Source organism: Phacochoerus africanus, chromosome 11 (genome assembly GCF_016906955.1).
Source record: "Phacochoerus africanus isolate WHEZ1 chromosome 11, ROS_Pafr_v1, whole genome shotgun sequence".
Taxonomy (NCBI): Eukaryota; Metazoa; Chordata; class Mammalia; order Artiodactyla; family Suidae; genus Phacochoerus; species Phacochoerus africanus.
The window spans coordinates 103,022,627-103,049,743 of NC_062554.1; the positions used below are offsets into that span (position 1 = coordinate 103,022,627).

General features: G+C 38.7%; 1 protein-coding gene across 3 annotated transcripts in view; it reads right to left on the bottom strand.

The window, feature by feature from the left end:
• The window catches only part of RELN (reelin), a 500,685-nt gene that overhangs the window by 246,992 nt on the left and 226,576 nt on the right, over positions 1-27,117 (bottom strand). For all 3 annotated transcript variants that reach the window (XM_047752963.1, XM_047752962.1, XM_047752964.1), the window contains exons 5-7: positions 19,585-19,617; positions 16,278-16,356; positions 92-188 (exon numbers count right to left, since the gene is read on the bottom strand). In XM_047752963.1, the coding sequence (XP_047608919.1) occupies positions 92-188; positions 16,278-16,356; positions 19,585-19,617 (209 nt within the window). The remainder of the gene's footprint in view (positions 1-91; positions 189-16,277; positions 16,357-19,584; positions 19,618-27,117) is intronic.

Genomic DNA, 27,117 nt, shown 5'->3' on the forward strand with positions numbered 1-27,117 from the left:
ACTGGAAGAGCATAAGAGATCCTTTTGTTTGACGAAAAGCTCAGTAACAACAATGTATTTGGAATAACGTACATAAACAGCACATACTTACCAATTCTCTTGGACCATATGGCTCACAGAAGGTGACAGCATTGCCGTGCATAATTGCACCACACTGTTCTCCAGTCTCACAGTTGTTACATTCAGCCCTGTGGGAACACAGAACACAACTTCAGTCTGTAAACTAAGTAGCACAAACTGGTTTATCACTCAGGTAAAGAAAGATATTACTGCTATTGTTATTCAGTGGAAATCTACATTTTTGAAGAAGGTAACAGTATTTCTGCATTGTAACATGTTAAAGAAACATAAAAACAGAAAGACAAACTTCAATCCCAGTTCTTTCAGTTATCTGCAGCGGTGGACAAGTTACTTAACCTCCCAAAGTTTCTGTTTCCTCAACTGTAAAATGAGGAAAATAACACTGAGCTAAAGATCACACAATTAGCATGAGGATTAAATGAGAGAGTGTATATAAAACACAGAGTACAGAATCCATCTCCTAGTAGGCACTTAATAATGGCAGTTGGTATTATTAAATCATTACATAATATATACTATACCAATACAAGGATGTTTGCTATTTTAAAAATAAGCAAAGTAATATAAACTTAAATAATGAACTAAAAACTATATCTTTGAAATCCAAAGGTGTTTTTACAAGTTTTAAACCTTTTTCTTTTTCTTTCTTTCTTTTTTTTTTTTTTGGTCTGTCTTCTCTAGAGGCACACCTGCAGCATATGGAGGTTCCCAGGCTAGGGGTCTAATCGGAGCTGTAGCTGCCAGCCCACACCACAGCCAGACCAAAGTGGAATCTGAGCCATGTCTGCGACCTACACCACAGCTCTCAGCAATACCAGATCCTTAACCCACTGAGCAAGGCCAGGAATCAAACCCGCAACCTCATCGTTCCTAGTTGGATTCATTTCCACTGCACCACGATGAAAACTCCTAAACCTTTTTCTTTTGAGTTATATTTAAATGTTTAAAATAACTGTCCTCAAACAGATTTGCATGTCTAGAAAATTTTCCATTCGAAAAATAATGGAATCAGATTGTATTTAATCTACATGGTAATATGAAATAAACAAAGTCTAATTCAAGCAAATTTTGGATACTGAGTTAACTGAAAATAATTTAATTGTTGTTTTCTTTATTATTATGAAGTGAAGTGGCTAACAAAACCTTAGGACAAGATCTCAAAAATAAATATATTCATGCCTTTAGTATAAATTTACAATATGAATATTGTACTCTTGCATATTTATAATAACACTTATAATGCTCTGCATCATGATACTTCAACCTACAATCATTACATGTAGAAAGAAAGAGCTATATTTCCTCTCTCTGAGCCTCAAAGCTCACGAGAGGTTGTCATGCAGAAATGACATTTTCAAAGACATTCACATTTCAGGTGCCAGACATTGTGGAAAGGGTACCATGCCCTTTGTTTTTGGAGATCACTGAATCAGGCCCTTTCAGCTGTTTGGTAATCTCAGAGAAAGAAGCAGGATGTACTACTGAAGTAGGAAGAAGTGAAAAGATATCACGTAACTCGTAAAGCCAAGAGGCAGAAGCACAATAAGTAAAAATGTGGCAAATAAATATAAGTATTTCCTATACGTGCGCTGCATGGAAAAAATGACTGGTGTTATTCTAATCTTTTGAGTGGTGTTCCCACACAAAGGTGATCAACCAAGAACCTTTGAGTTTTTAAGAATAAACAGAGAACAACTTCTGATGTGGAATTTAAAAAGGTAGTATCTCAAATCTTAGCAGGAGATTTAAACTTTCTCTTGATTACTCCAAAACGAGATTCTAATAAATCATCCTTTACATGAGAAAAGACATAGTAGTAACTTCATAAGGGCAGCAAGCATGTCTTTTGTTTACTATTTTATTCCTGGCACATTGCATTCCATAAATATTTGCTGAATGAATGAATAAATATAAGATAACTTCATTAAAAAAAAAACCCAAAAACTATTATTAAGGCCCAAGGTCTAAAAGCACTTCAAATAGAGCCTGGCACACAGGAAGCATGATGTAAGTGTTAGCCTAAATGTTAGCTATCATTATTATTATGGATTTCCACCATTTTCATCCAGAATGCGTAGATGAGGATTATTTGGTCTGCAAAGCCATTGTCAAATGGCTTGAGAGAAACAATAACTTTTTTTTTTTTTTTTTTTACGGGCCAGACCTACAGCATTTGGAAGTTCCTAGGCTAGGGGTCAAATTGGAGCTGCAGCTGCCGGCCTACACAGCAGCCACAGCAATGCTGGATCCAAGCTGCATCTACAACCTATACCACAGGTCACGACAATGCAGGATCCTTAACCCACTGAGTGGGGCCAAGGATCAAACCAGCATTCTCGTGGACACTAGTCGAGTTTGTTACTGCTGAGCCACAATGGAAACTCCAGAAACAAACTTTGGCAGAGAGAAATTAAAAGAATGTCCAACCCTCACAATGACTATCTGCCATTTTTCTGCAGTAACTCTAAACTAAAAGCATCATTGTAGATGTGAAGTCTGAGGCCTGATATTTGAATTCTCATAGCATCGTTCTATCTATAAAAACTGATTAGCACTTCCCAAACCAACTGTATATCAGAAAAATATTATCTGTATAAAAAACATGTATTACAGGTCCCCATCCCCCATAGTTTTGTTGATTAAATGGGACTCAGGTGCAGCCCAGATATCTATATTGTTGAGAGATGATTCTGGCATAGGTAGCCTACAGCCTAGCATCAGGGAAACAGTGAATAGACCACAGCTCTTTGATATGTTTGGAGAGCCACTTCTATTTTGTGGAATATCAGGAGTTAAAAAGCCAGGAAACACAAGAAAAAGGTAAACAGATAGAATCTTCTTCCCATTTTATTCAACAACCCATCTGGACCTTTCTCTTCCTTGTTGTGCTTTATAGCTCCAGAAACTTAAAATTTACAAAGGCATTGGTGCCCTGCTGAAACATAAAGATTTAGATTATCAGCTGGGTTGTTGCTACCTGGAGGTACAACAGCTTTGCCTCGGATTGATGAAACAAATCCATCAGCTTCCCGTCAAGATCTTTTAAATGTCCTTTGCTTGAATTTCTCACAATCTGACTGGGTTTGTCAACATGATTTACTGTAATTTATTTTGAAAGCCCATCCCTCTGCATGGTCAAATCCAACTCACTCTTAGCTGCCAATGGTGCTATCTATTCATTTATCATTCATTAATTGATTTTGTAATTAACAAACATGGGTTGAGAACCTACAGACATTGTGATGAGCTTTAGTGGTACAAAGACCAATGAAACAGTATTATTTTCTTCCAGAAGTTTATGTTCCAGAAGGAAAGGCAGAGAAACAAGCACACATTTACAATATAGGGCACCCATGCAATGATAGCTAATTATTACATTCTATTATGTGCCAGATAGTCTAAAGCCCTAAACCTCTCTATAGGATATTATCAGTGTTCTCATTTTACTAATAAAAAAAAAAGCTAAGCTTTGGGACTTTCCAAAACTAAGCTTTGTGGCACAGTGGAAATGAATCTGACTAGGATCCATGAGGACCCACTGGCCTCACTCAGTGGGTTAAGGATCTGGCATTGCTGTGAATTGTGGTATAGGTCACAGACAAGCAGCTCGGATCTAGCTTTCCTGCAGCTGTGGTGTAGCCCAACAGCTACAGGTCCAATTTGACTCTAGCCTGGAAACCTTGATATGCCATGAGTGCAGCACTAAAAAGCACGGAAAAAAAAAGGAAAGAAAAGAAAAGAAAAGAAAAGAAATAAAACTAAACTTTGGAGACATTAAGCACTTGCTCAAATCGCACAGCTGAAAGGCTGAAGAGTTTAATTTGGACCCAAGACGAGCTAATTCCAACACCCATTACGTTTTCTATAGCTCCTTAACTCCTTCTAACAGGAGTACACTGTGGTTGTGATGGTACCTAACTTAGACTGAGGAGGGAAAGGAAAGCTGGCCCCAGGATGGCTCCGAATGAGAAAAAGTTACCCAAAAAAGGAAGAAAGGAGAGGGTATGATAGGGCCCAGGGAAGGCAGAGATTATGACACACAAACAGAATTGCTCCATCAATGTGTTAGTATGGCTAGAACAACACTGGTACATGAAGAAGGGTAGCAAAGAATGGGGCTGGAAAGTGGGAGCCAGTTCATGGTTCATCAAGCGAAGGGTACAACACCCGGAGCTCCACAAACAATGCTCGACTAATTCATATAAACCCCATTCTATTTTTGTCCACATTTAGTAGATGCTAAAACTGAGACTCAGAGATGTTAAATGATTGTTCAAGGTTACACGGCTTGTAAGTTTTAGAATTGAATTTTAAACGCCTACTGTTCTGTTTCCAAAGTCATGAAACAATCCAACTTTTAGGAAAATTGCTCTAGCAAATGCTGGATTAGAGGTAGAAAAGACAGGACTACCACTATAATACAAGCAGGACACACTAGCGCCTTGAAATAACATAGAGACGGAGAAAAGTGGGCATACTTTACAGTCTCACTTTTCGATGAAAACATTATATAATTTTCAACTTTCTATATTAAAAATAAAAAGGAGTAGGTTAAAATAATTTTAATAATGCTTTATTTAATCCAATACACTCAAATTGTATTTTAACATGTAGTTATACAAAATTATTAATGATGTAGATTATTAATAGCTCTATGTGGCCAGTGGCTGCCATGCAGGACAGCTCAATGCTAGTGAATTACAGGGCTTGCAAACCGACTGCTCTCTGGTTATGCTGGCAATTGGAGATGACCAGCTGACAATGAGTCCATGCATTTGAACTTCAGGAAAAGGGGGTCAGCACTCTTATGACTGAAAATATGGTTGGAATCACGGGGTGCATATGATTTAAAATAAGGTTGGATTCACAGGGTGCATATCATTAAGAGAAGAGGTCCAAGAGCAGATGCCTGGGGAACAATCATATCCCCTTAGTCTGGCTTCTAGAAAGCTCCAGACCCTTTGGTGTGGATCACCTCTGTCTATCTCTGCGTACTTTTCCATGATTACTGGCAGTAGGTTCATTTCTGTTCATGTTCCTAACAATCTCTGCTGCCTATCAAGGTGACTTCTCTCACAGTGAATCATAACATGACCTTTCTCATATTTTTTCTACCATGAAAGTTAAGCCTTGTACAACTACGCAAATGAACGCCATTATCATGAAAGAGAAGATAAATCACAATGAGCCTGATGGAGACCAAATAGTACAAAGGGCAATGAGGGGTCATGCCTTCTCAGAAGGAAAGAGTGATCCATGTCAGAAAGACAGGTGAGTTTTAAAAACCTTCGGATGCAAATAGGCATCCAAATTTCAAGAAAAGTAATTCGCGGCTCATCCCAGAAATTAAACAATGCCTAAGTGCTCTAAGAGCCTGAGTTCTAACCTCCTCTTCTTTCTCAGTAGGTCCCTGTATCTAACAATTACAGGGTGAGTAGCGTTAGTTAGGTACTTAACCCACTAGACTGAGTTAGGTGCTTTCTGGGAAGAATATCGGTAGTCTAAAACCCTACTGCTCCCTTATGGAAAAGTTGATGAGCTCTTAAAAACAGGGGTTCAAACTGCTGGATAATGAGCAGTGCAATTTCCATCAGGCCCAGAACAACAACAACAAAAATGCACTGCTTATTACGAACATTTAAACTATGGCCTCACAACTGAATTTTCTGAGGAAAATGGTGGATCCTGTAAAGTTAGGTAAAATATTCTTCAGAGATTTGTGGGAAAGAGGACATTTTAAATAATCCCAATTAAACAGACTTTTGTTTTTCAACTTAAAAAGGAAGGTGACTTCCCAGGCTAGGGATTAGAAATGAACTGCTTAAGAGTAGAAGCTATACTGAATATCTCTAAGCTATAAAACCTTCCCCCCCTCTTTCTTTTTCCCAATAGGAAAGATAGAACATAAGAATCTGACAAATATCACGGCACATCATATGAATCACCCACCTCAAAATATATTCTGCCATGAACAGCATGATTAAAGACATTTTAAGGGAAATGCTAGCTATCCCCAAAGACCATGCACAGCCTGAATTTATTAAGCCCTCTTTAAACCTATTTATCATATGCTTAGGTTCCACATGAATCTTACCCATTACTACAGTTCACAGATCATTGGTCCTTCAAGTTAGAGGACATCTGAGGTATCACTGAGTCTCATCATCCTCTCATTTTAGAAATGATAGATCAGGACTACAAGTCAGATTCCCTGACTCTTTGTTCAACATTCCTCCCACTCCATGCTAATGCAGCCAATAAGAGAAAAGAACTCCAATTCTACGAAGACAATGTACATTTCAAAAATATTTGGCATCATTTTTACTGTCAGAGTTGATTTTGAAAAGCCCTATATCTTTTCTTAAGAGTCCTTTTTTTTTCATTTACAAGATAAAGGATTTTGTTTTGCTAATGAAAATGTACAAAAATAAGAGAAATGTCATGGGTTTCAAAGAAAATGTTCAGAATGAACTCACTGAACTAAAGCCCATAATGAAATTCAATAGTCTTTTGGGTTTGTACATCTTTAGAGAATTCATCCCTATTTTATATACATACTATCACAGTGTCCTTTCTTCACTAATAAAAACATAAAGGCATCACTAAGGATGCAGGCAGGTACTTGTTGACCAACACATCCAGGGTCAAACTGTAAACATAAATGAAAAAGAAATGCTTTGAACCAAGATTTGTTTTTCAGTCTAACAAGCTCCTTGGCAGTTTGAAACTTGTTATTTTGGTGTTAATTCCATATCTTTGTTTTTTATCATTTAGGTGACTTTTTTGTTTGTTTAGGAATTATGCATGGTGTGCATCTGTGCTGTAGAGAGCACATTTCTAAAGGTTTAATTTTTTGTTTGTTTTTTTGGGATATTTTGCTTTTTTTTAGTGCCACACCCACAGCGTATGGAAGTTCCCAGGCCAGGGGTTGAATTGGAGCTGCAGCTGAGGACTTATACCAGAGCCACAGCAATGCCAGATCCGAGCCACATCTGAGACCTACGCCACAGCTCACTACAATGCTGGGTCCTTAAAACACAAAGGGGGGTCAGGGATCAAACGCTTGCATCCTCATGGACAGTATTTGGGTTTGTTACCACTGAGCCACAGTGGAAACTCCTATCATTATGTTTTTAATCCTGACTTTAAAATTATTAGGCTAGAAACACACCAAACTCCCCTGTATAGTAGGTGCAGAGGAAGCTGGAGTTAAATATCTCTGGAGTGTGGGTTCACCGCGTCCTGCTGTGACTCACACAGGACTCTGAGGACATAGGAAAGAGGATTAATGAGAAAACTGGGCTCCTTCACACAACCAGAGATTTATGAATGATTGGTGGTGACATCATCCTGATAACAATAAATAAGTAATTGAAATATTGTTTTCTTGAGAGCAGTCTAATTACATGGCTCATTCCTCTCTTTAGATCAGAGTGGAATCACTCAGGCTGTAGTCAAGCACTTTGCTGAAACAAGTTAATCACCTGGAAACTCAGTGACAATCAGTTATCATCAAATTCTCATTTGAGATACATGCCATTTGTCCCCCAAGACCGAGGACATCATATTATCTGTCCATAATTTATGGCCTCTGAAGGCATCAGTGTCTGGGACTCAGCCCCAGACAAAGCAAACTGACACCCTGTGAGTCAGGATTATCTATTCACCAGCAATGCTGAATGGTGATATTAAAATAATTTAAATATTTGATCTGATGATAAAAAGTACTTTAAAAATGGAAAAAGAGAAAGAGAAACCTCTTGTAATTTCCTGACCCGAAGATAACAAGTCTCTTCCTCCGGTATGGCTCACAGTGCACATGCTGACAGCATCTGATGGAGCTTGCAAGGCAAGGCCAGAACAGGGACGCTGAACCCATCAAAGTAATTAGGGCCCTGCTGGCCATTTGGGAGCTGGCAGTCAGCTGACTTCTGGAGACACTGGAGCTCCCTGTACATTCCATTCAAACCTCTACAATCAGAACACTCAACTTTTGACCATATTGCATAACAGAGAAACAATGTTTTAATAGTAAAAAGACATGACTACTAACTTGTAAAAGATCAAGCTTAAAAAAAAACCTCATAAAATCCTCTTCTCCTTGTAAATGTGGAATATTTTTAGAAAAACAGCAAGGAAAGTTCACTCTATAAGACTGGGAATAATATCACCTTCAACGATGTCATACCTTTTTCTAAGGAGTTAACACATGCTCTAAATGTGAAAATGACAAACTCCATTTATAGCTCATTCTTCCTCATTACTTCTCACTGAGGAAGGTAAGAGAACTCTTGCTATTTCACCAGGGAGTTTAAAAATTTGATCTCTCCTTTGTTAACAGGTACAATGACAAATATTATTTGGGTTAAAAATAACCCTTCTAATATACCCTCCTATTGCACTGAATTCCACTACATGCTGCTTGAGGAAATATTTTCTCACTTGTTTCAAATGTACTTGACATTTAATTCCATTGAGTGAATTCTTATTTCTGTCATCTAAAACAAGGATTAAAAGCAGGAAATAATAAGCCTCCAGATTCACACCCTCTTTTATTAGTAGGACACCTCCTGGTTAACCTTTCTATTGTAGATGCAGTTTTCCCCAGAGCAATTATGTTGTGCTAAGAGGAAGGAGGGGGAGGAAGCAGAAGAGGAAGGTCAGAGGAGAGTTTTATAGTAAGAGAAAAAAGTTATTAACAAAAGAGGAGAAAGAGTGAGAGAGAGAGAGAGAGTAGAAAGGGGTGAATTCAAGAGGGAGGAGACGAGAGAAAGTAGAAAAAGATGCACATAGGATCAGAATACTGGACTATTAAACCTACAAGTCAAATTATAATTCCACAACCCCAAAATACAATGACAAATGACAGGTTCTCGCAAAGGTATGTCATCACAGGAAATACTTATTTTGCTTGACTTTTCTTATCTGTTCTCGATCCCCCTTAGTTGCCTGCTCTTCTAAAACTCTAAGGTGTATATTCGATGTTACATGGATAAGCCTGTTAGGGGATGTGTCTTCCAAGTGATCATGCCCCCGGCAAACCCCTTGCAAGGTCTTTAGCTGTGCTGTGGAGGCTTTGATGTCCACGGCGAGTGCTTCTCTTCACCCAGAATTGTCTTCCAGGCTCACTGCCCACAGGCCAGCTGGATATGAAGCGAAATGGATGCAGTTTTTTTCCCAATGATACTGTTCATCAGACTGACTTTGGTCTGATTACCTGGAAATTCCATTTACACTGTGGTTCTCACACTTGTTTATTAACTGGAGCCCCCTCTCTTTTTGTTTTCCAGGGGCTCCAAGATGCTAAGGAACTTAAGGCAGTTTTATTGCTCACTTGACCCCTTTTCTGTTATGGGCTAACCTCTAACTGCTGAATAAATAAAGCTCCAGCTAGAATTACCCACCGTCCCATATTAAAATTTCAGTCTTCTAAAAGTCTTTGTTCAGACAATTATTTTTCAGAAAGAAAAAAAACTTCAATAAGCCAAACTGTCCATCTTGTTTCTCCATTTCGGAATCGTTGCTCCCATAAATTGATATTTTCACAAGAATAACAGAGGCAGCCGACCTCAATTTCTCTGGTCTTATAGTACGATCTTTTACATATATAAGCGGAAGGGTTCTAGTCTTTTCTTGATTCAGGCAATGCTAGGGCATGCTGGCCACAGCTCTACCTTCCCTAGCTGTAAAGAGGGGGGCTTTCTGTATGACGAGCCAACTGACAAAGGTTTCCATGTGCCCTAGCATCCGAGACAGCTTCATTTGCAGCTTGCTTCTTGATGTCTCATATCCCTGTTGGCATCACAACTTACTCATCTAAGATGCTTCTTCTGACGAATGACTCTTGTTCTTCCCTGATCTCTGCTGACTAGGGCATCTCTGCTGTTATTACGGTGCTGGAGGGGAAACATCTGCTGTCTTCCAGTTCCCATTTATCACCATGTTTTCTAACAGTCCCACATTTCCCATTAGAACATCAGAGCCTAGTGACACTGCAGCTCTGGATGCTTTCTGTGATCTTCGGAAAACAAGCATTAAAGGGATAACCTGTTCAGCAAAACAAAGATCCCTTCTTGGCTCTGTAATTGCTTAGAAGCTGAAGACACTTAAGAAAACGTAAACGGATTTTAAAAATTTATTCACTTTTTAGTTGCTTTAACTCTCTCTCTGTACTCTTTGTAATTCCAAGTTATAACTCAGAAATCTCCTATTTCTTGACTTTTCTCATTGTTGTTCTTATTAGTATTGGAATTTTTTATGGAGGTAAATGTGCACACAGTGAAATAGATGGATCTCAAGTTTTGAAAAAGGTACACATCTACGTAACCCATGCTCTCAGAAGATTATATATAATACATGAATGACCCCCAAAATTTCCTCATGCCCATGTCCAGTCAATTCCCCATCCCTAAAATAATCATTCATTTACTTGCTAGCACTTGAGCTAATTTTGCCTATTCTAGATTTCATATAAGTTCTCACAAGAACTATTCTGGGCCTGGCTTCTTTCCTTCGACATGATATTTTTGAAATCCAACCATGTTGTTTCAACTATCGGTAATTCATTCCTTTTGATTGCTGAGTAGTTGTCCACTGTATGAATGTATCATGCTATTTATCCATCCTCCTGTTGATGAGTATGTGGAATGTTCCCAGTTTGAGGCTATTAGATATATTTCTTTTTAATAAAAAAAATCAGATTTATCTCCATTTATATGAAATACCAGCCATGTTTATATCACATTACAGTAGTTAATTCATAAAAAGGAATTACAGAAGTGCAGTTGAGACACAAGTAGTAGATGCTTAAGAGAAATGCTGAGGTAAAGCATATTTTTAGGTCCTTACTTTCCTTCTAAAGGTTCTTCTTCCTACCTTTTTTCCCCCTTTTTTTGGTTGGAGGGCTGTCTTTATATGAACAAGACCTTACTGATCCCTCCATTATCAGGAGTGTGATCGTACAGAACACATTTGATGACAGGGAACTAACAGCAGAGCCGATAAACTGGTGTTGCTCCATCCACACTCTTTCGCCCCCTTGAGTTCAATGGCCCATTTGAACTGAAGAAGTTACTGTTGTGGTTCAGAGGTCTCCTTGCCTGTGGTCCAGTTTAAGGACCAAGCCAAAGAGGAGAAGCCTCAGTCTCATCAAGCCTGAGGCACCACTATATTCCCATGATGGGTTTTTGCTGTTCTCTTTGCTTATAACTTTACTTATCTTTCATTCATCAAAGCGAAAGGGAGTGGGATGAATGGGGAATTTGGGATTAGTAGATGCAAACTATTACATTTAGAATGGATAAGCAGGAGTTCCCGTCGTGGCGCAGTGGTTAACGAATCCGACTAGGAACCATGAGGTTGCGGGTTCCGTCCCTGCCCTTGCTCAGTGGGTTAACGATCCGGCGTTGCCGTGAGCTGTGGTGTAGGTTGCAGACGCGGCTCGGATCCCGCGTTGCTGTGGCTCTGGCGTAGGCCAGTGGCTACAGCTCCGATTCGCCCCCTAGCCTGGGAACCTCCATATGCCGCGGGAGCGGCCCAAAGAGATAGCAAAAAAAAAAAAAAAAAAAAAAAAAAGAATGGATAAGCAATGAGGTCTCACTATACAGCACAGGGAACTATATCCAGTCTCTTGGGATAGACCATGATGGAAGACAATATAGGAAAGGGAATGTGTGTGTGTGTATGACTGGCTCACTCTGCTCTTCTCTGCATCTCAAGGAGGCAGAAGGACCATTGCGGCATCCCAGCACAGAAGAGCATCACAGACACTCACGGCCCAGGTCCAGGAGCAGCAGACCAGTTTATAGGCATTCCAGCAGGGCTCAAACCAGAGCCACTGCCCTGAAGGAATGGTGAGTACAGGTGTGAAGGCTACCTGTGTGGACCAGTCCTCACAGACTAGATGAAACAGGGAAGACACTGGCGATCTCCAGGAACAGAGGACTGGGGTACCCGAGGTGGGTCCCCCCCCCTGCTTTTGCATTAATAAGCTCTCTAAAAACTTAGCTCCAAACCAGAAAAATGGGAGAGGGCAAGCCAAGGTTGACTGAAATTAAGTCTTCACCTTTGGTAGAGGGGGGATAATGAAAAGAAATTAGGTTGGGTTATAAAAGAATAAAGAAAGTTTTATTTCTCTGATATTCGAGTTTTTAGGCAGAATTCATAACTGTGACACTTATGTACGCAGAAACAATTTCTGAACAGACTGACAGAAATTGGCAATAGTTGATACCTCTAGAGGGAAGAATATAGGTCTGGTGTAGGGAGGTTCATTTTTTATTTTTTAAAAAATATTATTGAACTTTTCACCAAGTACCTGTACTAATTTTTAAATCAGATCTAATAGTCAGACTAAGTAGATAGTACATTCAATATTGAGTTGATGTAAAAAAGTTTCTCAGTTCAGAATTCCTGTCGTGACACAGCAGAAACAAATCCGACTAGGAACCATGAGGTTTCGGGTTTGATCCTTGGCTTCGCTCAGTGGGTTAAAGACCTGCATTGCCGTGAGCTGTGGTGTAGATTACAGATGCAGATCGGATCCTGCATTGCTGTGGCTGTGGTGTAGGCTGATGGTTACAGCTTTGATTAGACCCCTAGCCTGGGAACCTCCATATGCCCTGGGTGTGGCCTTTAAATTAAAAAAAAAAAAAAGTTTCTCAGTTCTATTCCAACCAAGGTCACACACTTGAATAATAACCTGGTTGTTACATTCATCCATAATAATAGTAGTATCATTTTTTTTTTTTCCTTTTTGCGGCTGCATCTTCAACATATATAGCCTGGAAGTTCCCAGGCTAGGGTGGAATCAGTGCTAAAGCTGCCGGCCGACACCACAGCCACAGCAACACTAGATATGACAATGCCAGATCCTTAACCCACCAGGTGAGGCCAGGGATTGAACTGCATCCTCATGGACACTATATCAGGTTCTTAACCCACTGAGCCACAACGGGAACTCCTAATAGTAATATCATTTTATGTTCCTTGTTTTTCCCTGTGTAGTCATTTGTACAGGAGATAAGAAACGTGGATATCAAGAATTACATGAAATGGAGTGGGGAAAAAAAGTTAATTTCATTAGATGAAGTCAATGGAAGCAAAGAAACTGTGAGTGATTAACTTCTAAACTGATCTCCTTTCCCATCATCGCACAGCGTGACTTTTAATTAATTCTTCTTTTTTCCTTGTTCTTAAAAATTACAAGTTAAATAGTGTATTTAAGGCTTTTCAAATACTATGGAAGAAATATGCTCACAAAAGCAGCACGTTTTTCTCCTGCAGCTAATTATTTAGTGATGTATTGAGTCGTGGGAATTTGGCCCAGAGTGACACACCAGGTCCCGAGCTTCTTCCTATCTGGTGGTGTGTGGTGTGCGGCAGAGGCACAGAGTTCCGAGTGGTCAGCAAGGACCTCCTTCCCAGTTGCACAAAGCTGCCCTGTGGTTTCTAATTCCACGGAGTAAAGAAAATCAAAGACAGTATCATAAGGGACAAAACTCACGTATCAATATGTTACCAAGAAAGCAGAGATTTCAGGAGAGTGAAAACTGCCTACGACGTTCCAGAACAAAGCTGGCCTTTGTTATTTTATTGGAAATATTTCACTGGAAAATCTGATTGTGTTGGTCTTAACATTAGGGAGCTTATGTCTATATTGACGGGGCTTAAGGCACCTCAGACCCTCATCTTCCCCTTCTCTATGATTCTGCTCTATTTTCATTAATATATATCCACATATTACATAATACAGATGTATTTAATTTGAAGTCTGTTTTTCATCCAAATGCAATGAAGGAAGATTTGGGGACTCATTTACATAAATTGGCTGAAGAACATTTTAATAACAGCGATTTGGGTCATATCTGGGTTTAGGGGAGAGACGTAGATCAATGTGCAAATATACCACAGGAGGAAGAAAGGAAGGAAAGAAGGAAGGGAGGGAGGGAACTAGTTTGTCCTAGGCGGCGACAACACACCAGGCGAGGTGCCAGGCCTTTCAGGCTCATCAAACTTTAAAACAATGCTGTAGGACAGCATTCATCTCACTTTTACCCACAAGGAAACGGGACTCAGAGAGGGAAAGCAAGCTTTTGCGTTTCTCGGGTACCCAGCTGGCAAATGGCTAGCTCGAGAGTCCAACTAGACTTGCCTGATCTCAGAAGCTCTGCTGTCTTTGTTCAACAAAGCCATCTCTCAAATGATGAGAGCTTCATGGTTTTTTTTTGTTTTTTTGTTTTTTTGTTTTTTTTTTAATCTTAAAGAGGCTAGATGAAGGAGGAGATTGTGGGCAAAAAGGGATAAAGTAAAATTACTCTGAAGGCACATGTGACAGAAGACACAAATGCATGGCTTTTTAAAGTTAATTAAACGTTTTTTTAAAAAACAGTAGAAAACATCATAGCTTAAGTAAAAGGGACACAAAATCTATAACTTCAGTCAAGAAAGCATCTATCAGATCAGTCATGAAAATGGGTGAAGCAAAATCAATCATGTTTTATTGATTTTAAAAACAACAGAATTTGAGCCACATAAAAGTCACATTTTGTGTTTGTCAAGAAAACTCACTGAAGAAAATGAATTAGCTTAACAGAAATGAACTTGCCTTGAAAGAAACAAATCATCTGATAACATCTATATTAATGGGATATAAGAAAGCCTAATGTCAGAAGAAGCGGAGAATTTTTCCTGGGTGAAAGTGGTGCTTAAAAGGTTTTTTTTTTTTTTGGCTTTTTCTTAATAAAGATTTTCAATTTATTTTAAGAAATTTATGTTTAGGATATGTTCAGGGGAAATGAAATTTTGTTGATAAATTATTTCTTTAGATGGTACATTCATTGTGAGACTTTCTGTCTCTGTCTAGTCTGATTTTTGGCATATATTTATACTATCGAGATTGAAATTTCTTTCTGATAAAAGTTCCTCTATCTAGTATTGATGCACCAACACTCTCTAAATCTATATGTCATCTTCAACTCTCAGGTCAAGGACCGCTTTCCAAGAAAGTCCCACCAGAGTCATTCCTCCTTTTCTGGAATTGCAGTGTCTTATTTGGAACCCTCTATTACACCTAAGGATTTCTGTCCTGGATTATAAGCTTTTAAAAAATATGCATGTAGTGTCTCCTCCTCTGAATCATAAGCTCCTGGAGACAAGGAACCACATCCCCCTTTAATGTATGATATACATAAAATAATTATTGCTTCACATTTGTTGAACAGTGAAGCTGAGGAAAAACAAATGACTATTACATGCTGACAAGTGAGGGTGAAATGGTTGTTCTCTTCCAGATCTGGAACGTTGCTTGGATTTTAGTTGCAACTTGGCTACATTGACTATTACATGCTGACAAGTGAGGGTGAAATGGTTGTTCTCTTCCAGGTCTGGAACGTTGCTTGGATTTAGTTGCAACTTGGCTTGAACTCTTAATTGTGTCCACAAAAACAGTTCGTACCACAGAAAACCTACATCCAGATATTCTCTCAAATGATGCAGATGGACTGTACCTATGGGTGGGCACACCCATTCCTCCAAAGTCAGCAAAAATACAGAAAACTGCTAACAGATTCATGCATCCATTTATGTATTCAACAGGTTTCTAGTGAATGCATCTTGGTTCATCATTTCTTTGCCCTAAAAATCTCATGGAGCTGCCCCCAAACAGTCTTGGAAGGAAAGACTGGAGTATAAAGAATGAAGTAACCCAATAACAAAGAAGTTATTAGAAAGTATGACTCAAATCACCTGTCATTTCAGGTAAACTATTTCCCTTCTTTTGTTTGGCATAAATGCAATTATTAGACATAGACGCTGTGGCACGTGGAAGTTCCTGGGCCATGGACTGAACCCACACCCTGGCAGCAATCTGAGCCACAGCAGTGACGATGCTGGATCCTTAATCTACTAAGCCACCAGGAAATTGCAAGCATAACTTTTTTTATGTAAAGAACTTGTACAACTGAAAAAACAACTGTCCACATCCACGGCTTTGAGAGGCACCTAGATTCAATTCTTAAAGATGTCAAGAAACATACGTATTGCAGGTGACAGTAAGCCCAGTTCCCTAGCTGAATCAGCTGTACTGATACCTTAGCCCTAAAAAGCAATTTAATCTTATGTAACTGCTCCAAGGGAGCAGTCAGTGTCATTTTTTTTTCATTATAAAAGCCAAAGTGAGGCATGATCCTCTAACTTACCATATATTTGGATTCAATTCCTGTTGGTGATAGGAGTCAAAGTCATCTCGTAGAATAATACTGTCGCTATGAATTTCAGCTAAAAGAAAAACAAAGCATTTAGAAGAGAATTATACTAAACAGTAGATGTAGCTACAAAAAAGTGTCAACATCCTGCATTGATGAGGAATAATGGTATCTTAAATGAACACTGAATTTTATTTTATTTTTAACATTTTTTTTCTTTTTATAGCCACACCTGTGGCATATGGAAGTTCCCGGGCTTGGGGTCAAATTGAAGCTGTAGCTGCAGCCTACACCACAGCCACAGCAATACCAGATCCCAGTCACATCTGTGACCTACACCACAGCTTGCTACAACGCTGGATCCTTAATCCAGTGAGCAAGGCCAGGGATCAAACATGTACCCTCATGGATACTAGCTGGGTTCTTAACCTGCTGAGCCACAACGGCAACTCCAAAAACTGATATATATATATATATATATATATATATATATATATATATATATATATATTTATTATTATTATTATTATATTATTTGCTTTTTAGGGTAACGCCTGTGGCATATGCAAATTCCTAGGCTAGGGATTGAATTGGAGCTACAGATGACAGCCTACACCACAGCCACAGTAACACAGATCCAGCACAGCTCATGGCAATGCTAGATCCCCAAGCCACTGAGGCCAGGGGTCAGACCCACATCTTCATGGATACTAGTTGGATTCATTTCTGCTGCACCACAATTGGAACTCCCAAAAACTGAATTTTAAGTAAGCAACTGATTATATCTGCTTTGCTCCTAATACCACTAAGGAAAGTAAACTCTGCTGTTTAGAAGTCTGGAATCCAGAGTCCCCAGAGAGACCCTACCAAGATGTCACCAGGCAGCAGAGGGAAAGCCAAGGTCAGCATTAACCTCCAAGAAGAGGTCACCCAAGACTTGGCCCTCATAGCTCAACACACCCAGAACAGAGTCAATGTCAAACTCAGTTTAAAGCATTGAAGGCAAAAGACCATTGTGGCTATTTATTGTCAGCTAACATTGCTGCTGTTTACTAACCCACTTCCTCTTCTTTTCCTTCTATCAGTCTTGCCCTGGCTTGCTTTCTCACATTCTCTATATTCTCTCATTCTTTTATTTAATGTGTTTCAAATTGTTAACTTTTTTTTTTCCTCCTCAGAGCTGCATAGGAGAAATTATCAACATGAATAAGTAAAACTCCCAAATCAAGTCATGTGAGAAGTTAGGAGGAATGCCAGGGAACCATCCATAGTCTTAAATATATTATCATTACACTTGAGATTGTAGTAAATACTTATTTTTCAGCTCTAGAAGAACTTTAGGCATGCCAAAAGCAAATTACGTTTTCATAAACTATAGAGTATGTACTATTTCCACTGAATAGGGGTTGGACATGTAAAAACAATTTCATGGCCAGTTACCATGTAAGTGGGCTTGTTTTTAAATTTGCATGAGAAATGATTATTATTTCTACTTGAGTTGTAAAAAATGAATTTGTTGCTTAAGAACCTGCTCATCTGATTCCCATGGTTTGCTTGGGAAATGTGTTTCAGTTAATATAAATTCTCTGGGCCTGTACCACCTGGTTTGGACTAGTTTATATATGCCTTTTGGGAAGATTAAAATCATATGATCTTATCAATAAAAAATAACCCTCAATTTTAATTTTTTTCCAAAGTGTTATGTTACTTTTTTTTTTTTTTCCCTTGGGCTCACTCAAATATAACTCAGTGAACTCACTGGGTAATTAAAATCACCTCCAAATATCAGGAAGCACACTTCCAAATTCTCTTTGGTGACACTGCCTCCTGCAGCCATCCTGGCCCTCTTTATGCCAGGTATGCCAGCAGGTAAGCACATAATGAAGTCTGGGAAACCAGTGAATCAGCACGTATGGAGAGAAATGGCTGTTCGGACTTGAAGCCTTAGGCCCTACAACAGAGAGAATATGGATTTTCACTGGAGAGAACACTGTGATGGCTTCTGTGTGTGGGAGTGATTTAATGATTCCTCTGAGTGATTAGATGCAGTGCCTGAAATGCCTACGGGGTACCGCTTTCTCAAATACCCAATGTGGCCGAGACTTGGCCGGGCCACTGCGGGTCACCAGCCCGCCTCAGCTGCCAGAGGCATGCTTCTAAGTGCTTGCGTTCCTCTGCCAAAGAAGAGGAGCCCCAAGCTGTAGCCTGACATAAAAGTAGAACTTCTCAAGGCAGATTTTCCAAAGAGAAAAATAAATTAATTGGATTTATAGGTTGAAAGGGAAAGCCCAAGAGACAAATACTGACCCATCTGTAAGTCCCACAGTGAGAGACATCTGAAAAGGTTGGAGTCAGCCAGGATGGTTTCTTTTCATTCTTATTAAATAGTGCAGTGTAGGAAACCACTTTAAAAATAAGTCCTCACTGTCACACATGAGAAATTTAATTCTTAAAGATCAGTTGCTTTCTAGAGATACATATTTTTTTATAAAGGCATGGGTAAACCTCGCTGATTATTTGTTCGGGTATTTATTTCTTTCCAAACACTATATTATCATTGATTATATTTAATCTTTATAACAACCATAGGAGTAGGTATTATTACTATTTAATTGAGGCACAGAGAAGTTAAGTAACATGCTCAATAGCACATTGCTAGAAAGTGGTGAAGCAGAGATAAATCCAAGAAGTTTGGTTCCAGAATCTGTGCTCTTAACCACTACACAACCCTGCCTCAAGAACTGTGGCCCACTCAGTGCACGGCTGTATGAAAAGATCATGAGAAAGACAGGAGGTGGCAACTTTACCTGGTGCCATTAAACAAAGCTCTTAGTTATGTAAACAAGCTCATTTCAATTGTTTGAATAAATGGCCAAATGGATTTCTCCTTCTATAACGCAGTACTACTTTGAGCAGATATCTCAAATCTGAAATGACCTCAATCCTTCCACACTCACTGCTCCTTACCCACTGTCTCCATGTGCTACTATTTATGATGGGTAGGGGCTCTGGGAAAAACTCAGCATTAAAACACTCTGTCAAAGACCACCCTCAACAGGATAAATGTCCTAAGAGGTTCAAAAGTCCTTCCATTAGCCTCAGTTGGGCAGTATGATTGCCTCCTTGGTGAGGTCTGGGTTCAAGTATATTCTGGGAACCTGAGTCTGATTTCAGTGAATGGTCCATGAATCACAGAAGACAGAGCGTTCCCTCACCTCTCTATCATCTGCTCACACTGCAGAGGAGTGAGACAAGTAGATCTTGTACTAAGGTTAGTCATATTTGGGTCTCAAATACTTACCTAGATGTGGGTGCACTGTGGCTTCTGTTGGAGCTGGACCAAGAGGGAAAAGGGAAAAGACAAAGACAACTGATTAGCAACAAGCAAAATCCATTACTAAACAATCACAAATACAGTTAGAAAACTTGATCATAACAAACAATTTAAATGGCTAGAAATAATGTTTTTTAGGTGAATAAGAAGAAAATACCAATTGATATCCTAAAATAAGAAGTCCAACTTGGTATTCAGTCATTACATTTAAAAGCCATGCATTACTCCTAAAGTAAAAGGTAGAACCCCTTACATACAGGACAGTTACTCATTATACACGTTTAGTCAGTTCAGTCACACACAGTAAACGTGACGTGAACACCCACGATGTGCCGTGGGCTGTTCTGGGTGTGGGGTATAGAGACAAAAAGCACCATGCTTGCCCTCAAAGAGCTTACCATCTGGTGGAGGCAACCACAACAGAGTGTGGTGAGTGCTCTGGGAGAGCGCTCAGAGGCCCTGGGTGGGAAGAGGGACAAGGGAGGCTGCCCAGGGAGGACCACTTCTCTGCTTTTTGAAAGACTAGTAGGAGGAAGATCGGTGGGGGAAGGGAGGGGAGTGAAAGTGAGATGTTAGAGAGAATGGCCTTTGGGAAGAACCACAACTTCAGCATGACTGGATGAAAGGTTAGGAGGAAGGCGTGGAAAACCGACGTTGGGAAAAATGGGAGGCCAAGATTATGGAACTGAACGTTAGGAGATGTTGGCTTTACTGCGAAAGCATGATGATCTCCCAAACACTTATTAGCAAAGGAGTACAAATATGCATTTTAAGGAAGGGCACTCTGATAGGAGTTAGGAAATAAGGGACACTGTGGCCAATCAATACTTGGTTTATGTCTTTTTCTCAAAGGACTTCCAAATTCATGAAGAAATACTGCCAATTCACTATCTAAAAATTAGAACTCATGGCAGACACTTTAAAATCTTTTACATTAAAGAACAACATCAGCTAATTATTTTTAATTTTTATTTTATGATTTTCATTTTTTCCATTATAGTTGATTTACAGTTTTCTTTCAATTTCTACTGTACAGCAAAGTGACCCAGTTATATATATATATATTTTTTTCTCACATTATTCTCCATCATGTCCCATCACAAGTGACTGGATATAGTTCCCTGTGCTATACAACAGGATCTCATCGCTTATTTTAAAAATTAGTTTCCAGGAGTTCCCCTTGTGGCTCAGTGGGTTACAAACCCAACTAGTATCCATGAGGACGCAGGTTCCATCCCTGGCCTTACTCAGTGGGTTAAGGATCCAGCATTGCTGTGAGCTGTGGTGTAGGTCACAGATGTGGCTCAGATACTGCATTGCTGTAGCTGTGGTAGGCCGGTAACTGTAGCTCCCATTTGACCCCTAGCCTGGGAACTTCCATATGCCGCAGGTACAGCCCTAAAAAGCCAAAAAAACAACAAAAAAAATTAGTTTCTATCATGATGGTCAGTGCTTCAGTTACGTTAAGTGAAAAATTCAGACTTGGCATTTTAAAACTAGAAACTGATGTTTGTTTTACTGCTACATACCAACATATTACATATATTACAAAAACACTTGTGTTCAGTTTATATATATTCTATGAAAAGTGTCATAAAGTTGTTAGTATATACATGCAAATATTCTGAATCATCACTAGTTTATGGAACTTAAAGAAAAATTTCATCATTTTGTATTTTATGCCAATAATTACTAAGTTGTAGAAGAGTTTTACAAAGGTTCATTGACCTGTTAATCCTAATTTAAGATTTTTTGAAAAGGAAAATTGCCAATTATCCAATAATCAGTGACAAAAACATGGCATACGGATGCATGCTCTGTCACTAATATCACACTGCACATGAGTGAGCTGAATTTGAAGATTGAAGGGTAGCCAGAGTTTACTTGCAAAGTCATTGGGAAAGTTAGGAGAATTCGTGTTGAAATTGAAAGCTTTAACATATAAATAAATAATGATTTGATATATTTTCCTAATATAATCAATATGCAAATTTTAATTGCAGTTGACAATTTTCTAAACTGTCTGCAGAAACTCCCCCAAATTTGAAGACTACGTTGTTGATGTTGATAACTTTGGAGTTGCTTTTCATTCAATGTATGTAATATGCCTGTAAATTCCATGTTAATACTAGGCTGACACAAGAGTGAATGACTTTAATTAGAGATAGTTTTGAAAGTGATATATTTTTGCATCAAAGTCAGTTCTTTAAAAAAAAAAAGATGGGCAAATTTTGTCAAAGTGGATATGGATATTAAAGGAAAATAATTTTTAATATTCAACTTAGTTATTGGAAGACCATTAAGTAGGAATAGAGTACATGGACATGTGAATCTTGTTTTCAGCTATAAGATTTACAAAAATCTTAATACGGATCAAGTATTCCAATACTTAAGATGTGCCGTAATGTAAAATAGGCACCAGATTTCAGATAGGTAGTACAAAAAAGTAAAATCTCTCATTAGGAGTTCCCATCGTGGCTCAGTGGTTAACAAATCCGACTAGGAACCATAAGGTTGCGGATTTGATCCCTGGCCTCTATCAATGGATTAAGAATCCAGCGTTGCAGTGAGCTGTGGTGTAGGTCACGGACAAGGCTCAGATCTGGTGTTACTATGGCTGTGGCATAGGCCAGCAGCTATAGCTCCGATTGGACCCCTAGCCTGGGAACCTCCACATGCCGTGGGTGGGGCCCTAAAAGGACAAAAAGACCAAAAGAAAAAAAAAATCTCTCATTAATTTTATATTGATTAAAATGTACTGAAATGTTTAATATATTTTTTTAATTTTTTTTTTTTTGGTCTTTTTGCCTTTTCTAGGGCCACTCCCGCAGCATATGGAGGTTCCCAGGCTAGGGGTCTAATCGGAGCTGTAGCCGCCGGCCTACACCAGAGCCACAGCAATGCAGGATTCGAGCTGCGTCTGCAACCTACACCACAGCCCACGGCAACGCGGGATCCTTAACCCACTGAGCAAGGCCAGGGACGGAACCTGCAACCTCATGGCTCCTAGTCTGAATCGTTAACCACTGCACCATGACGGGAACTCCTGAAATGTTTAATATTTTATATATTCTGTGCTAAATAAACTACATGATTAAATTTACCTTTTTTTGGTTTTGTTTTTTATTTTTTAATTTAATTATTTTATTTTATAATGATTTTAATTTTTCCCATTATAGCTCGTTTACAGTGCCCAGTCAATTCTCTACTGTATGGCAAAGTGATCCAGTCACACATATATATATACATTCTTGATTTTGTTTTTTAAATGCGGCTACTGGCTCACATTATACTTCTATTGGACAGTGCTGAACCGGAGCTCAGAGGGAGATCTGTACTGCTCATCAATTAGAGAAACATTATCACACAGGAGATGGTAAAGTCATGGAAAAAGACCAGGATGTCACTCAGAGGGAAACAGGGAATCAAAAAAACAAAGTGCAATGAAGAGGTAAATATGCATTTAAGGGACTAGTAGAAGAAGGGGAGCTAGTAAAGGAAACCAAGAGAGAATTCGTTTCACTATAGAAATAAGAAAGTGTTTTAAGAGAGAAGAGGGTGAAAGCAGAGACCAAAATAATCCTAAAAAAGCTGGTATCTACTGAGGACATCCTGTTATCAAGGCACTGTGCTAAGTAGAGTTTGTAGAAGAATCGAGAGAATTTGGCCTCAGAGGCCACTCTCTCTTTTTTTTTTCTTTCAAATTTTAAAGTTTTATTGAAGTACAGTTGATTTACAATGTTGTGATAATTTCTGCTCTACAACAAAGTGATTCAGTTACACACACACACACATATTCATTCTCTTTCAGATTCTTTTCCCACATAGATTATCACGGAATACTGGGTAGAGTTCTCTGTGCTATATAGCAGGTCTCCATTGACCAGTCATTCAATATACCTCAGTGTGCTATTATGCAGACTACTTTTCCAAGAAAGTTCATTGCAAAGAAATGAGCTTTTGTAGCACCTAACAAGGGACTTGCACCAAAGGGAAATTTTTTTGTTTGCTGTGTTTGTTAGGATATCATGGCATTTTAATGTGTCCTGTATTAGCAACTTTACAAAAGCAGGGGGGTGTCTCTGAATTCATGGGATAAATTGTTCAGACGGGGAGGAAGTAATACTGATGTTTATAAAATACGTAACTTGAAAAAAACCTGGAAAATAAGTTGGTTAAATTAAATCTAAAATGTATGGCAATTATCAGTTAGGAATATTTTCTAGTCAGTACAATGGCTAATAGGTAAGTGTAACAAAATATCTGTTGAGACATCAATTAAGTTACCTACTTGATTTTAAATGACTCTAGTAACTAAGGCCTAGACACAATAAAGAGAATATCATGTCTTAGTCTACGTTAATCTAAGGAGTCTAACCAAACTGATACCTTTCTTTCCTAAATTATTTTGGTACACAGCATCTTTCACTGAACCACCTCCAATATAATCATCAGGGAAGGGCCATTCAGGAACCACCCCCTGATCAGAATCTCTAGTATGGAAACTCGGAATTTGTATTTTTAAAACCTCCCCAGAAGATTCCGATAAAAAGCCAACTTCAAAATCCATTGTCTTGATCACACAATCCAGCCTGTATTTTTACAGCATGCAGAACTGTTCTCTGTATTAGGTTTATGTCTGTTTTCCCACAAAGAAATAAGCTCCTCAATAGCACAAAAGAGGCCCACCCAAGACACAAGCCTAAGTTGGAAATAGATTACTTAATTGAATTGAGAGCTACTCCCCTTCTTATAGTGTTTTATGATATTTTAGAAAATAAATACTTGAAGATTCAAACTTTTGAAAAATGCCAGAATATATTCATGATGCTGTCAAAATGTCCTTCAGCATAAGTCATCTGGGTAGTTTAAATACCCAAGTGGGGAGTTCCTGATGTGGCTCAGTGGTAACGAATCCAATTAGTATCCATGAGGATGTGGGTTCGATCTCTGGCCTCGCTCAGTGGGCTAAAGATCGGACATGGCTGTGGCTGTGGTGTAGGCTGGCAGCTGCAACTGCAGTTTGACCCCTAGCCTAGGAACATCCATATGCCACAAGTGCAGCCCTAAAAAGCCAAAAAAACCCAAACCAAAACAAAAACACACAAAAAAAACCCACCCAATTAATGTCCACTTGAATTTAATTTAACTTAACAAATTTAAATCATATTTTCAGTCACTAATTAGAAAGACTCAATATTTAAAAAAAAATATATATATATATATATATAGCCACTGTCTGAGATAACTAAACATTATTTCCTCACAATGAGGAACATGGTACACATTAGACACGGTGAAATGAAAAGGAGAAGTTTCCTTGAAAAATATTCATACATGTATGGTGTAAATATGCTCCAAAATCTGGAAAAGTAATGGGCCTGGGAAGCTTATGTTAGTCATCTCTCAGTAACTCACTCTATCAATCTAGTTTTAGGCAGTATAAAAGAATTTTCTTGTAGGAAGTTCCCCATCCTTTCTACATTTATCAGGATAAATGTACCACAGAAAACTTAGAATAAGTAGCCTGAAGAAGTATAATATGGTTCAACATCATTTATTACGCTCTCTCTTGGATAGTACCTGCTTGACCTCATACTACTGACATGGACGAATTACTAAGATCCTGAATTATGTGGATTTGGCAAAGAGGTCTTTACTCTTTCCTTTATTAAGTATAAAATGTATGTTCAGAGAGGTCCTAATTTGTCAACCTTCCAGTGTTTACTAATTTGTCAACCTTCCAGTGTTTACTTACCTAGTGGCATATCTCCAAGTATACCTTTCGGCTCCTTTGCCATTGAACTCACTCATCTTTCTAGATTGCGTGAATGTTTTTATCTCAACATCATGTTGGTCTGTTACTGATTATCTGCCCCTACACCCTCACCCACTTTGGTCCAATTTCCTAGATCCTTTGAACGTGAAATTGCATGACTGACACTAGCAACCACGTGAAGTTGCCAAATGGCTGAAAGTGGGAAGCTCTGTTTCTAGGAAAGAAAGAGAACATAAATATTCCTAAAGAAGCAGGTTTTGGAGAAAATAGGACCGAATACACCTTTAACAGAAGTATATAGCACATCTCTCTCAGTTGCTTCCAGGTGTCTCCACATTCTGATAAGAAGACCAGGTCAGACGACTGACCACAGGTAGGCAGAGGAGAGGATGCTCTGGTAGTGAAGACCCTGCTAGTTTTCAGAGGGGACTGAACCAGCGAGACAGGAAGACAGCCTAGAGTGGTTCTGTACCCAGAGAGATGACTGAGGGGGGAGCTTTATAGTATGGTTCTGCTTTAGTTTCACTGGTGAGACTCATGAGACCATAAATGAAGGCTGGACAGAATTTTAGACTGGGAGGGACTCATTTTTCATCCTGATACGGAATGTTAACAAATCTAAATATTCCTAGATCCAAAAAAACAATCAGTTGTACATCCTACGCTACAGAAAAAAATTCACTTTTGAGAAAAATACCAGGAGTCCATTTTGGTTCATACAAACCCTTGATTACTCTCGAAATCATTGACCTTTTCATAAATGTTGGGGCAATTCAGCTTAATACGAAGTTTCTACCAGTAACTTGTAAACTCTTATAAACAGTGCAATAGTTAGAATCCAAAGTTTCAATGATGTTTTAAAGCACAATGATCATAGGATACCACATCCTGCAGTTGGATTTCATGGATCAATCCAAGGAGTTCCATGAGTATCGGCAAGGAGAAATAAACCTATCTCATAATTTCTGAATACCAATTAATTTGTCACTAATTCTAGGCAAGATGTCAGTATCACTAGCTGTGTTAAAAGAACATATAAAGGGTAAATAGGTTGTGTGTTTCAATGAACTCTGGATCTCCCTCAAAATATTAACACATCACTGTAATCTTCACCCACAAAGTTAATGTCACTGAGATCCACAAACATTATGGAAACTATGTCCATTGTAAAGCTTCATCAGGTTCAAGTAACTGGTCTAAATTGGAAGTTAAATTTAAGATGCATCTTGATAAAATTAACAAAAAATCGACTTAGTCAAAACTACATATAAAATATGAAATGCTCAACAGGAAAGTTAAGATGAAGATTCCACTTCACTTTAAAAAATAAAAGCAAGCCAAAAGAATGTAAGAATCATGACAGAATCTCATTACAACCTCTATGTTTTCTAAAGGCATGTTTCCAGCAAAGGATTAGGAATGCAAGCATGGCATACTTGACTTGTTTTTAGTTGAAAAGGCCAAACACCTTTAAAACTTTAAAATTATCAACACAAATTGGTAGCATTTTCCCCAGGAAAGTATTAGAAAATGAGGATTTATGTACTTTCATTAGTCAAATATCTCCAGAGATTAGGTAAACAAGAAAAAATTTAGAGTAAAAATCATTCATAAGTGTGCACTGACAATTTATTTTTCCAGGTTCCTTTCGGTGTTTGTGATAGTGCCACTTAAAAGTTATTTGTCCTCCATCCAGGTTGTGTTTTGGTAAAATACAGTTT